The 14,551-nt window shown below is 39.4% G+C and overlaps 1 protein-coding gene across 5 annotated transcripts in view; it reads right to left on the bottom strand.

Moving 5' to 3' along the window:
* The window catches only part of PATJ (PATJ crumbs cell polarity complex component), a 434,245-nt gene that overhangs the window by 393,936 nt on the left and 25,758 nt on the right, over positions 1–14,551 (bottom strand). For all 5 annotated transcript variants that reach the window (XM_033225088.1, XM_033225091.1, XM_033225090.1 and 2 more), the window contains exons 4-7: positions 13,528–13,722; positions 10,851–10,990; positions 8,662–8,857; positions 4,780–4,908 (exon numbers count right to left, since the gene is read on the bottom strand). In XM_033225088.1, the coding sequence (XP_033080979.1) occupies positions 4,780–4,908; positions 8,662–8,857; positions 10,851–10,990; positions 13,528–13,722 (660 nt within the window). The remainder of the gene's footprint in view (positions 1–4,779; positions 4,909–8,661; positions 8,858–10,850; positions 10,991–13,527; positions 13,723–14,551) is intronic.

Raw genomic sequence — 14,551 nt, 5'->3', positions numbered from 1 at the left:
AGCTTCCTCGCTGCCCACGTGATCTCTGCACACACTGGCTCTCCATCTTCCACCATGGAAGCAGCCTGAGGCTTTCCCCAGATGCCCAATTTTCCAGCCAGCAGAACTATAAGCTAAATAAACCTCTTTTATTTTAAATTACCTATCCTCAGATATTTCCTTATAGCAACACTAAATGGATAAAGACAGAACTCCTTTACACTCTTAAAAATTATTAAGGATGGAGGGATAGGAATTACAAAGTAGTACAGGAATAGGCTGGGAGTAATGAATACGCTCATTACCTTGATTGTGGTAATGGATAACAGTTAAATTATATGTGTCATCTTGGCTCGGCTGTGGTGCTGACTGTTTTGGTCATCACTAATCTAGATGTTGCTGCAAAGGTACTTTGTAAATGTGATTAGCATATACAAACAATTGACTTTAAGTAAAGGAAGATTACCCTCAATGATGTAGGTGAGTCTCATCCAATCAGCTGAAGAATTCACAAACAAAAACTGAGATTTCCTAGAGAAGAAATTCTGCCTCAAGAATGTAACAGAGCTTCCTGAGACATTCTGCTGGCCTGCCCTATAGATCTCAAACACAAGACTACAACATCAACTCTTGTCTGGGTTTCCAGCCTCCTTGACTTCCCTACAAATTTTGGACTTGCCAGCCCCCACCATGGCATGAGCCAATTTTTTAAAATAATCTCTTTTTTAAAATAATCACACACATATCCTATTGGTTCTGTTTCTCTGGAGAAATCTGGTAAAGATGAATTCACAAACGTATACACATGCAAAAATTGGTACTGAGGAATTTTTTAATATTTAATATTTAATGTTAATTTTTATCAATATTTATGTATATTGTGTATATATTTTTAAAAGAGCTATATTTTCCAAAACAAAAAATATTGGCCAGGCATGGTGGCTCACACCTGTAATCCGAGCACTTTGGGAGGCTGAGGCAGGTGGATCACGAGGTCAGGAGTTCGAGACCAGCCTGGCCAACATAGTGAAAACCCATCTCTACTAAAAATGCAAAAATTAGCCAGGCATGGTTGCACACACCTGTAGTTCCAGCTATTCGGGAGCCTGAGGTAGGAGAATCACTTGAACCTGGGAGGCAGAGGTTCTGGTGAGCCAAGATTGCACCACTGCACTCTAGCCTGGGCAACAGAGCAAGACTCCATCTCAAAATGTATATATATATTAAATATATATATTTATTATATATTAAATTATATAGTATATATATTAAATTAAACTAAAAATATTAAACAGTCCCTGGCCGGGCGCGGTGGCTCAAGCCTGTAATCCCAGCACTTTGGGAGGCCGAGACCGGCAGATCACGAGGTCAGGAGATCGAGACCATCCTGGCTAACACGGTGAAACCCCGTCTCTACTAAAAATACAAAATAACTAGCCGGGCGAGGTGGCGGGCGCCTGTAGTCCCAGCTACTCCGGAGGCTGAGGCAGGAGAATGGCGTAAACCCGGAGGCGGAGCTTGCAGTGAGCTGAGATCTGGCCACTGCACTCCAGTCCGGGCGACAGAGCGAGACTCCGCCTCAAAAAAAAAAAAAAAAAAAAACAGTCCCACTCTTGCCTATATATATATATGTAAGTGTGTCCTATATGACTCCACAGGGAGAGGACTCATGGAAGCTTGTGCTTGGTTTCCTCCAGTCTCCACCTTACGCAACCTTTTCCATGTTGATTTTGCTTTGTATTCTTCACTGTAATAAATATAGCTATGGGTACAACTGTATGCCGAGTTCTGTGAATCCTCCTAGCAAGTCATCAAATCTTACATACATACATACATATATATATATATATGAGTGGGACTGTTTAATATTTTTACAAATCTCTTTAATATCTGGCTTAAAAGAAAACAGCTGGACTCATTTGCTTCTGCATTCAATGTGTTACAATATACTGTTTTGGATGAAGTATATGAAGTATATGAAGAATATCTGGCCTCAATCAGATATATAGTTGGAAAGGGGATGGGTATTATAATAGTCCTTTCAGCCTATTCTTTGATAACACACCAAAACTTGGCAAGTGGTGGTTTCTTATACTGTTACAATGTAGAATCTGGAACTATATCAACAAACTTTCAGACACTATTGAAATCGACTGATCTATCTTGATTTTCGAGAGGATCATTTAGCTACATATTATTTTGTCATATCACATACTGGTCTTCACAAAATATTGAGGCTGAATATGGTGGCTCATACCTACAATCCCAGCACTTTGGAAGGCCTAAGCAGGAGGATCACTTCAGGCCAGGAGTTCAAGACCAGCCCGGGAAACAAAGCGAGACTGTCTCTACAAAAAATACAAATAAGGCCAGGCAGGTGCAATGACTCACACCTGTAATTCCAGCACTTTGGGAGGGCAAGGCACGAGGATTGCTTGAGCTCTGGAATTTGAAATCAGCCTGGGCAACATAGTGAAACCCCGTCTCTACAAAAAAACACAAAAATTAGCCAGGCATGGTGGCCTGTGTCTGTAGTCCCAGCTACTCCAGAAGCTGAGGTGGGGGATCACTTGAGCCCCAGAGGGAGGCTGCAGTCAGCCGAGATCGCACCACTGCAGTCCAGCCTGGGTGACAGAGTGAGACCCTGTCTCAAAAAAATAAAAATAAAAATAAATTAGCCTAGCTTGGTGGTACAGGCCTGTAATACCAGCTACTCAGGAGACTGAGGTAGGAGGACTGCTTGAGCCTGGGAGGTCGAGGCTGCAGTAAGATAGGATCATGTCACTGCACTCTAGCCTAGGCAACAGAGCAAGACTCTGCTCAAAAAAAAAAAGAGAAGAGAAGAAAAGAAAATACCAATTCACAGTTATGCAGACCTTCCAAGTACTGACATATTCATCATATAATATCAAGACAATCATATTGATTAATATCAATCAACACTCTAATCAGAAATGCCTTTCTTTACTTTTCTTTTCTTTTTTTTCTTCAGACAGGGTCATACTCTGTCGCCCAGGCTGGATGGAGTTCAGTGCCACAATCTCGGCTGAAAGCAGCCTCCACCTCCTCCCACCTCAGCCTCCCAAGTAGCACCATGCCCAGCTAACTTTCGTGTCTTTTATAGAGACAGGTTTTTGCCACATTGCCAAGACTGGTATCGAACTCCTGGGCTCAAGAGATCCTCCCACCTTGGCCTCCCAAAGTGCTGGGATTACAGGCATGAGCCACCACGCCCAGCCTTAGAAAGCTTTTAAATATTAGGGAAATGTCAAGCTCACGGTAAAATACAAATTTTCCAAAATTCGACTTTTTGCTTAAGCTCAAATTTTATTGTTGCTAACAGTGTCAGTTGTTTTCCTTAAAACAACAGGTTCACATCATCCATTCTCAAGAAAACATCTTCCAAATACCCAAGTCTGGATAAACATAATTTTTCTGCAGTTATTTTTATAAAAATAAAAATGCTGTTCCATATAAAAAAGTAGCAGATTCACTTCGCAAATGACTTTCCTTAAGACAACCATCATACTTCAGTACATAGCAAGAATGCTACATAATACTTCCCATTTTGACAATATTCAAAAGACATGCACTAAATGGTCAAAATTTACTAAAATTAATCATTTTACTGCATCATAAAAAAACTTCAATTGAAATGGCATTTTTTTCTTTTTTGTTGCAAGCACATGGCAGAAAAGAATGAAATGATTACTATAATAGTTTGTGGCCACTGCCTTGTTTTGCACCAAGGCACCAGCAGTTTTAGCCTGCAGCTGCTTTTGTATCATCAGTACAAATGTTAACAGGGTGAAAGGGATAATAACGTCGTGGTATTATTGTAAAAGCTGTTTGGATCTCATAGACCACCTGCAAGGCTCTCAGAGCCCTCCAGAGGCCCACAACCAAACTTTGACAACTGCTGTTCTAAATAAATACTCTTAGGTGCTGAAATGATGAGAGGAACATCAATGGCTCCACAAGCTGCATAAGGTGAAGCAATCATGATCAGAAATGAAGAGCCAAGGAACTTGCCTTGAAGCTGCATTTGCGTGGCAAGCTCATTTTTACTTACGTATGTCTATTAGAAGGAATAAATTTATATGTAACTGGGCAATAATCAGTGAAATTTTACATATCATTCTGATTATGGGAATAACTAAAGTTATTTCTGATTTATCATGGCTATTCTATATAATATGGGCTTATTATTAAGTGGCTTCAGAGTCAAATTTCTAAACTAATTTCTAAAAACTAAATGTAGTAATTAACATTTCTTCAATATAAAATTAAGCAGAAACAGTTGCTAATTTTTTTAATAGCCCACTTTCAGTTTAAGCACTGCTAAACAATGAAAGGTAGTCATTTAACTTATAAGGCCATAAATTTTAATTCAAGTGAAATTTACCATGTATGATATTGGGACAAACGTTTATAATCACTATTATCTTCTGATTTTAACATTTAGGCCATTGAAAGACACATTAGAGGAAAATAATACAGATGTTCAAAATGCAGTATTCATTAACAACGCTTTTCAATTAAAAAAAAATTGTCCTCTGATGGAATCATGAAGCGTGTCAGTTATAAGCAAAACAAACCCCAAAAATGTTGATTTAGGAACTGTTTAAAATAAGACAGCATGTATACTAATAATACTTACAGAATAAACCATTTTTAAGCTATACTTAAATTCTAGTTATTAAGTCATATATCCTGGTAACTCATGTTATAAAATTACATTTCAATTCATACAACTTAAATTTTATAAAACCAAAATGATAACAAGGAAGGTTGACTTACTCGATCTGCTAATCCTCCAGGAACTATAGTCCTCACAACCACGCCACTTGTTTTTCCTCCAACTATACCAAAACCTAGTCCGGAGCCATCATTAACGAGTTCAACCTCTTCAACATGGCCCCAACAAACCTACAAATCAATGGCACATAAGAGTCACAGGATCAGTAATACTCACAGATTCTTAGCTTTCTAATACAATCGTTACCAAAGTAACATTGCAACAAACTGAACATTCATACAATTAATCAAGGCAATATTCTACAGGCTAAGACATACAGACAGAGATAATCATATGGTCCCTGACCGTAGGGATCTTATAATCCAGTAGAGAGAAAGTAAAACACAAATAATTAAAATACAAGGCAGAATATTGGATCATAAGGCACTAGCCCTAAGAACACAGGAAACATTCCTCACTCCTCACTCTACACTGGATATCCAGCACAGTGCCCAGCACATAGTAGGGACCAGTAAATACATGTCTGCTTCAAAGGGAATCACAAAATATTATAAAGACTTTTTACAGGGAAGGAAGAACATGAAGTCAAAACCAATGAAGAATTACAGAAAACTTCAAGGAAAAGGGGCATTTAAGTTGCACTACAAAGGAAGACATTCAAGCAAAAAGAAAATATAAGGGCAAAGCTAGGCCAGATAACACAATGGATGAAAGACACAGTCAAAGGGTTGGATTTAACTGGGTCATCAAGTGGAAATAGTTAAAGGTTTTAGAAGAGAAATGACAGAACCAAAGAAGTAGTTTAAGAAAATTCACCTTGCAGCAATGAGAAGAATCTAAAATGGTAGTAGGACACAAAGTGGAGAGACTAATTTAGGAGACTCTTATGAGGGAGAGGAAAGGTAGGCCCCAATGAAGATATTAGCAATAGGACTATACAAATCAGACTAAAAGACATAAGCATTTCCCCTCTAACTAGCAGGTTTCTATGAGAAATGGGCATTACTTCACATAATCCAACTGCAGAACAATATCCTCCCTCTCAAGATCATTAGGGCATACTCATTACTTAGTCTTTCTTTCTTTCCTTTCTTTCCTTTCTTTCCTTCCTTCCTTCCTCTCCTTCCTTCCTTCTTCTTCTTCTTCTTCCTTTCTTTCTTTCTCTCTCTCTCTCTCCCCCTCCCTCCCTCCCTCCCTCCTCCCTCCTTCCTTCCTTCTTTCTTTCTCTCTCTCTCTCTCTCTTTCTTTCTTTCTTTCTTTTTGTTAGAGAAAAGGTCTCACTCTGTTACCCAGGTTAGAGTGCAATGCATGATGAGAGCTCATGTCAGCCTCAAACTCCTGGGATCATCCATCCTCTAACCTCAGCCTCCCAAATAGCTGGGACTACAGGCATGTACCACTATGCCTAGCTAATTTTTTAATCTTTTGTCGAGGTGGGATGTTTTTGTTTTTTGTTTTTTTGAGACAGAGCCTTACTCTGTCACCCAGGCAGGAGTGCAGTGGCATAATCTCAGCTCACTGCAACCTCTGCCTGCCAGATTCAAGCAATTCTCCTGCCTCAGCCTCCCGACTAGCTGGGATTACAAGCATGTGCCACCACACTCGGCTAATTTTTATATTTTTAGTAGAGACAGGGTTTCACCATGTGGACCAGGCTGGTCTCAAACTCCTGACCTCAGGTGATCCGCCCACCTTGGCCTCCCAAAGTGCTGGGATTACAGGCAAGAGTCACTGTGCCTGGCCATAGTGGTGGGGTTTGACTATGTTCCTCAGGCTGGTCTCAAACTCGTGGTCTCAAGTGACGCTCCTACCTAGGCCTCCCAGAGTTCTGGGATTACAGGTGTGAACCATCATACCCATCCAGTTTTTCTATTATACTAAATTGCAAAGTTACTATGTAGTCTTTTTTTTTTTTTTTTGAGACGGAGTCTTGCTTTGTCGCCCAGGCTGGAGTGCAGTGGCCGGATCTCAGCTCACTGCAAGCTCTGCCTCCCGGGTTTACGCCATTCTCCTGCCTCAGCCTCCCGAGTAGCTGGGACTACAGGTGCCCGCCACCTTGCCCGGCTAGTTTTTTTGTATTTTTTAGTAGAGACGGGGTTTCACCATGTTAGCCAGGATGGTCTCGATCTCCTGACCTCGTGATCCGCCGGTCTCGGCCTCCCAAAGTGCTGGGATTACAGGCTTGAGCCACCGCGTCCGGCAACTATGCAGTCTTAAATAAAAAGCATTATTGGAGGGCTGGGTACAGTGACTAAAGCCTGTAATCCCAGCACTTTGGAAAGCCGAGGTGGGCGGATCACTAGGTCAGGAGTTTGAGACAAGCCTGGCCAACATGGTGAGACCCCATCTCTACTAAAAGTATGAAAAAGTTAGCCGGGTATGTTGGCATGTGCCTGTAACCCAGCTACTTAGGAAGCTGAGGCAGGAGAATCACTTGAACCGGGGAGGCAGAGGTTGCAGTGAGCCAAGATCACGCCACTGCACTCCAGCTTGGGTGACAAAGCAAGAATCCATCTCAAAAAAAAACAAAGCAATATTGAGATTAATAAATTCATGTCTAGAACATCTACTATCTGGGAAACAAGAAAGTTTGCTAAAATAATATGCCTGACTTAATATTAGCTGATAGCAGCCAATATTCACAGAACATGTATGCAGCACTAGGCACGGTGCTTAGTGCTTCACATGCCTTCTCATTCAGCCTAACAACATCTCTGAGAACTAGACATCATACCTTCAAAGGAAGGCATGAGGTACAGGAATCTGCCTGGTATGACACCACTAGGATATGGGAGAAATGGACTTGAATGCATCCAAGCCTGACTCCAAAGCCCTTGTTCTTTATATGTTAAACAATTCCCCACTTTATTCACTGTATTTATTATGTAAATTCTGCTGTATAAATATTGCTGATTACAATAGGGAAAATGCCTATACATTAATTGTATTGTACCGAGACAGTCTTATTTTTTCTTTTGTCCCAATGAATAAAAATTAAATAAATCAGCTAGCACTTAGTGTTATAAGAAAATAAGATTTATTAGCTTGCATTCTGACAATGCAAGCCAAAATCTGTAAAACGTTAAAAAGCAAGTTCAAGGGTTCCCAAAAGAGACATATACTTTTATTCTTTAAAATTGTTCCATATGTGTCTTTACATGAAAAAAAGCCTGCTATAATTTTGCAATATCAATAATCTGGTCATAAATCCCCTCATAATTTTCAAAAATAATATTTTTCAAATAAATAATCAAATCTTACTTTAAACATTCAACAGTAAATCTCTAATAAAAACTCTCAATTAATTGGCTACATCACCAAGGAACACAAGACTCTCCATCACTAAACAAATTACACCTAATACTTCAATTTGGCCTCCATATTAAATAATAATCTTCAACAAAGAGACTCACAGGACATTGAAAAGAGAAAAAAAAAACCTTCATGAAACATCTTGTTTAAACATATTAATGCTGCACTCAGAGATATGATCATCTTTTTTAACTATGAAAAGTAAAATGGGCCAGGCACAGTGGCTCACGCCTGTAATCCTAGCACTTTGAGAGGCCGAGGCAGGTGGATCACCCGAGGGCAGGAGTTCAAGACCAGCCTGGCCAACACGATGAAACCCCATCTCTACTAAAAATACAAAAAAAAAAAAAATAACTGAGAGTGATGGTGGGCACCTGTAGTCTCAGCTACTCGGGAGGCTGAGGCAGGAGAATCACTTGAATCCAGGAGGCAGAGGTTGCAGTGAGCCAACATCTGGCCACTGCACTATAGCCTGGGCAACTAGAGAGAAACTCCATCTCAAAAAAAAAAAAAAGAAAAGAAAAGAAAAATGACACCTTCTAATGTCTTTACACTTCTTACAATCAACGGCATTATTCAAAATTAAGTATTTTTTCAAATTTGCAACTCACTGTTTCAGGCAGAGTTGTATCAGTTAGGCTGCTAGAAGTACTGCTTTTTGTGTGGATTGGTTCCCTGGCCACAATCAGTTGCAAAGATCCAGTGGTTTGTTGTAACAATGCAATTGCTTGATGATGGGAAATGTTCTGATCCAATGGTGTGTGATTAACGGCCAATATTTGATCATTTTCCTTTAATCTTTGATCCCTTAATCATGTAAGAAAAGAAATTTTTGTTTTAAGTGACCTAATAAACTGATTTTTAAAAATCTATTATTGAAGTTAAGCAGTCTGTTGCCTATGGTACTACTTCACTTAGTACATTTATCAAATAATTATTTAATTATATAATAGAGCTCTTCAGAGTGTTTTTCACAGAAGTTATTAACTAATTACCTAATTTGGTAGTGCATCCTTAAACACATGGACACATTTTAAAAGCCATCTGCCTAGAAAAATAAACAAAAACAATCTATAGGACCCCATCGCCAAAGTTGTGCAAGTATGGACACTGTCTCCATTACTGCATAAAACCAAACCTCCTGAACCCCTTCCAATCTGATCTCTACCCATACCACACTGGGGTAACGATATTTTCAACTACACCAATAACCTCCTCTCACCCCATCTTCACTGTCTACTTGTCCAACATTTATCAACAGAGGCCAAACCCTCCTTGAAAATTCATAGAGATTACTTCCAAATTTATATCAGAGCATGGTCTCACTCTTATTTGCCCAGGCTGGAGTGCAATGGCACAATCGCAGCTTACTGCAGCCTCAGCCTCCCAGGCTCGGGTGATTCTCCCACCTCAGTCTCATGAACAGCTGAGACTACAGGTGTATACCACCACGCCCAGCTAATTTTTGTATTTTTTGTAGAGATGGCGTTTTGCCATGTTGCCCAGGCTTCTCTTGAACTCCCAAAGTGCTGGGATTACAGCCATGAGCCACTGAGCTCGGCCAATCTGAGCCCTTGTAATCTCTCCCAAGCACCAATCTCCCAACTGCTAACCAGGGTAAGAAGATTCTTTTTAAAAGAAATTAGCAAAATCTCTAAAAAAAAAAATAGTATTTACTGAGCACTTATCATGAGTCAGGTACCATGTTGAGTGCTTTACATGCATTATCTCACATAATCCTCACAATTTCCTTTTAAAGTACTTAGTAAATTTTACATATTAAGGAATTGAAGTCTAGACAAGCCTAGCATCCTATCAAGAGTCAGATTCTGAAGCACAGTCTTTAACTTCTTATGCTAAAGTGCATCCTAAAGATAGCCTAGGACTTACTCTGTCCTGGTTTACTGTATTTGATTTTATTATCTCCCAAATACCACTGATACTCTTCCTCTTTCTGTTTACCCATTCTCACCACAATTCTTGAAGAAACGCTGCATTAGATGTCAGAATAAAGATGCAAAGTCATGGAAACTTATTAAGTTTGAAATCTGAGTTGGGGAGACTAGAATTAATCCCCCATGAATGGAGAATGTGAATTCAAAAGTGTATTATCGACTAAGAATTTTGTAATAATATACTGCCATTGTTGCTATTATTCTAACACATGCATCGGAATAGCATACTTATTAAATGAATAATAAACCAAACACTGGAATCAAACAGAGACAAAATAAAAGGCTTGCAAATACCCCTTAAAACATAAAAGCAAATACGACATGGAAGATAACATAGACTTGAGAGGCCTCTTAATTGACAATAAGCATAATAAATCAGGTAGAGTGACATGACCACCAAAATGTTGTTATAATCTTAAGAATAATAAACAATATAATATGCAGAATGAGAACTTCAATATTCCTATCCTACTGATCAGTCCGTAGCTAAAACATCATATTCAACGGTAAGAGAGGGAAATAGTATACTAGCTTTGCAGTCAGACAGTCTTGGAATCACAACATGGCTTCAGCATTAACAGCTCTGTGCCTGTAGGTTGACCACTGAATCTCTGAATCTCAGCTTTCTCATCAATAGAACGGAATGATGATACCTATATAATGGCACTGCTGCCATGGGGTACAGGAGGATATTCACAAAAGGCTTGACAAATGCACAGCAAAAACTAAAGCAAGTGTTAGCTGCTATTGTTACTGTTTTTATGACTAGTTTTTCACTCTCTTTATAACAGTCGTCAGAATTATCAGGAAACAATTAGCAAAGTGAAAATAAACAGCTTCCCCACCTGTCTGCTACACTCCCTGGCTGGACATCCTTCACGTAGATATCAACTTTCCCCATATTTTGACTTCTGAGGGCCACCACACTGAATCCAAGGCCTCCAGTTGAAGGCCGTTCTATATCTATATATTCAATTTGCCGGCCCTAATGAAGGAGCATTAAAAAAAAAAAAAAAGTCAATGGTGTACATTTAACCAACATACTCTGTCTGCAGAACTGAAATTGCTTAGCATAAAAGTAGCTTCCCCTAAGAACCACATAAACTCAGCATTTCAGTAATAAATTATTTCTGGAAATCCTCTCACTTGATTATTTCAGTAGAGCATAAGAGAGAGCGTATGCAGTGTTCTGCAACCTCAGGGAATCAGAGGTATTTTCACACTTCATTCACATTATGAGATGAATCCCAAGCTGGATGGAAACTCTTGAGAAAAATGCCTTTTCCCATAGTAAATTCTGAATTACTTTTTTTACATTGAACTTCTCTCAATTCTCTTGACGCAAAGTACATTTTTATTTTATTTTTTTCTTTGAGACAGGGTCTCACTCTGTCGCCTAGGCTGGGGTGCACTGGCATGATCTCAGCTCACTTCAACCTCTGTCTTCTGGGCTCAAGCGATCCTCCTGCCTCAGCCTCCTGGGTAGCTGGGACTATAGGCATGCACCACCATGCCTGGCAAGTTTTTGTATTTTTTGTAGAGACGGGGTTTCGCCATGTTGCCCAGTCTGGTCTCAAACTCCTGAGCTCAAGCAATCCACCCGCCTCAGCCTCCCAAATTGCTGGGATTACAGATGTGAGCCACAGTGCCCAGTCGCAAAATATATTTTTAAATGAGGAAAATAAATTAGATATATCAAAAATGCCAGTATTTAGCCTAAGTCAGAACCAGCTGCATTTTACAGGGCTCTGTTTTTAATTCTATTGTTGATTAACTGATATTCTATTTATTAGGTAAATTCAAAAGACTCTGAAAAGGCCACTATTTACATGGGTTCTACCTGTAAGAACAGATAGAACTGTTCTTGTGACAGCCAGGTATTTTATTGCTTTAGTTAATAACTGCACTTATAACGTGAGAACTTCATAAATGTAATCAACTAAAAACAGCACCACATAAAAATAATTGTTAGTCAGATGAAAGGGATAGAAGTGGCCAGGCATGATGGCTCATGCCTGTAATCCCAGCACTGCGGGAGGCCGAGGCGGGAGGATCACGAGGTCAGGAGATTGAGACTATGCTGGCCAACGTGGTGAAACCCTGTCTCTACTAAAAATACAAAAATTAGCCAGGCGTGGTGACATGCGCCTGTAGTCCCAGCTACTCGGGAGGCTGAGGCAGGAGAACAGCTTGAACCTGGGAGGCAGAGGTTGCAATGAGCCAAGATTGCGCCACTGCACTCCAGCCTGGGTGACAGCGCAAGACTCCACCTCAAAAAAAAAAAAAAGGAAAGGAAAAAAAGAAAGGGATAGAACTATAAAGTCAAAAACTAGGCCCAGAATATTATTTAATTATCACACCTTAAACACATTCTATTTAACACTGAAACTCAAGTTTATTTATTTATTTATTTTTTAAGAGATAGGTCTTGGCTCTGTCGCCCAGGCTGGAGTACAGTCGTGCGATCATAGCTCACTATAGCTTTGAATTTCTGGGCTCAAGTGATCCGCCCACATGAGCCTTCCAGGTACCTGGAGCTACAGGTGAGTGCCACTATGTCTGACTATATTCTTATTTTTATTTTTGTAGAGATGGGGGTCTGTCTATGTTACCCAGCCTGGTCTTGAACTCCTGGCTTCAAGCAATCCTCCTGCCTCTGACTCCCAAAGATTACAGAAAAAAGTCACCACGCTCAAACCTCGTTTCATTTTTAATGGCACTTGAAGGTCAAGGTGAACATACATAAAACTAACATGTCCAAAATTTTAATTGTTTATTTAATTTTTAATAGGTATCAGGGGCTACAACTGGATTATCCTGCCAAATGTTTTCTAGATTTTCCAAATTATATTAGTTCTAATTTTCATTAATCATGGGTTTTTCTTTTCTTTTTTTTTTTTTTTGAGACAGAGTCTTGCTCTGTCACCCAGGCTGGAGTACGGTGGCGCAATCTCGGCTCACTGCAATCTCCGTCTCCCAGGTTCAAGCAATTCTCCTGCCTCAGCCTCCTGAGTATCTGGGTTACAGTTGCCCACCACCACGCCCAGCTAATTTTTCTATTTTTAGTAGAGACAGCGTTTTGCCATGTTGACCAGGCTGGTCTCAAAACTCCTGACCTCCAGTGATCCACCCACCTCGGCCTCCCAAAGTGATGCGATTACAGGCGGGAGCCAGTGCGCCTGGCCAAAAATCTTATTTTAACAAGAATAGAGATGCATTCAATTAGTCATTGTCAAAAAACTCTCCTTAGCAAGACCTTATCTCAAAAAGTAAATGTTAAATTTTTTTTTTAAAACTCTCCTTACCACACACATGGATACCTTCCTTATGTAATTTTAAGCCAATAAATTTTCAACACACAGGATAGAAAATGGTGTCAGTTCCTCCTAACAATATAAAAATACAAGCCAGCAAAATACATACTAACACATCTTACAGCAAAAAGAATGAGTATAAGTTCCTTTGTAAAACTAAAACAGGAGAAATGAAGCTAAATATTTCCATGAGAAGATACAACTTTACCTGAGCCATCTGTTGAATGACTGAGTTAAAGTCTTCATTTCCCAACTTCGGGGTCCAAGGAAATAACCCAGATACAGTGGAGTTATTAGAGGGCCTGTGGACATTTCCATTAGTAATGGAACCATCTGTGAACACTAACAAACCTTTCCTAGAAAAATCAAAGTGGGCTGAACAATCTGAGGGTATATGGTTGAGCTGTTGGAGAGAAAAAAGAATCATCAACAGAAATCTATAGAAAAACTGTTTCTAATTATTAAATATATTTTAACCATTACATGGATAATTTGTACATTAAATATATACATGGGAAAGAAATAAGGTAAAGGCAGATCAATCTGTGTATTCATAAGTCTAGAAATTTTTTTAATTTAGTATTACACAAAATGTTTAATAGTTTAAAATGTGTTCTTATTTCCTGCCTTCTACCACTACTTTGTACACTGACATCTCATTACACTTCACATATACAGATGCATCCAGTCGTATAACAGTGTAAGGTACTAAACCTTTTTCCATTTATCTATACATTTCCATGTGGGGAGCCACAAAAGATCCACAGGTAGCACATAACGATAATAATAACTGTACTTATTGAGTGCTTGCTATGAGTAAGTACTGTACCAGGATGATTACAGGTATTATCACTTAATTCTTACAACAGTCTGATGAGATATCATTATCCCATTTTGTGAGCATAAAAACTAAGGCACACAAGGGCTAAGTAACTTACTCAAGATTAGCAGTTAAGTGAGTCGTGGAGTCACTTAAACTTTGGTAGAAAGAGGAGAATCATGTAATTATGGTGGACATAATTTAAAATATCATTGGTTGATACAACTGCCAAAACAGTAGAATAAAGGTAACATTAAGAATAAATGTCAGTGGTGAAACCCCATCTCTATCAAAAATTTAAAAATTAAATGGGCATGGTGGTGCACACTTGTAATTCCAAGTTACTTGGAAGGCTGAGGCAGGAGAATTGCTTGAACCCCACGGGTGGGGGCTACTGTGAGCCGAGATTGCA

The sequence above is a fragment of the Trachypithecus francoisi genome, unplaced genomic scaffold, assembly GCF_009764315.1.
Source record: "Trachypithecus francoisi isolate TF-2019V2 unplaced genomic scaffold, Tfra_2.0 Lachesis_group12, whole genome shotgun sequence".
In the NCBI taxonomy this organism is placed as follows: domain Eukaryota; kingdom Metazoa; phylum Chordata; class Mammalia; order Primates; family Cercopithecidae; genus Trachypithecus; species Trachypithecus francoisi.
The sequence above is the reverse complement of the archived record's forward strand: the minus strand, read 5'-3'. Positions and strand labels throughout refer to the sequence as shown.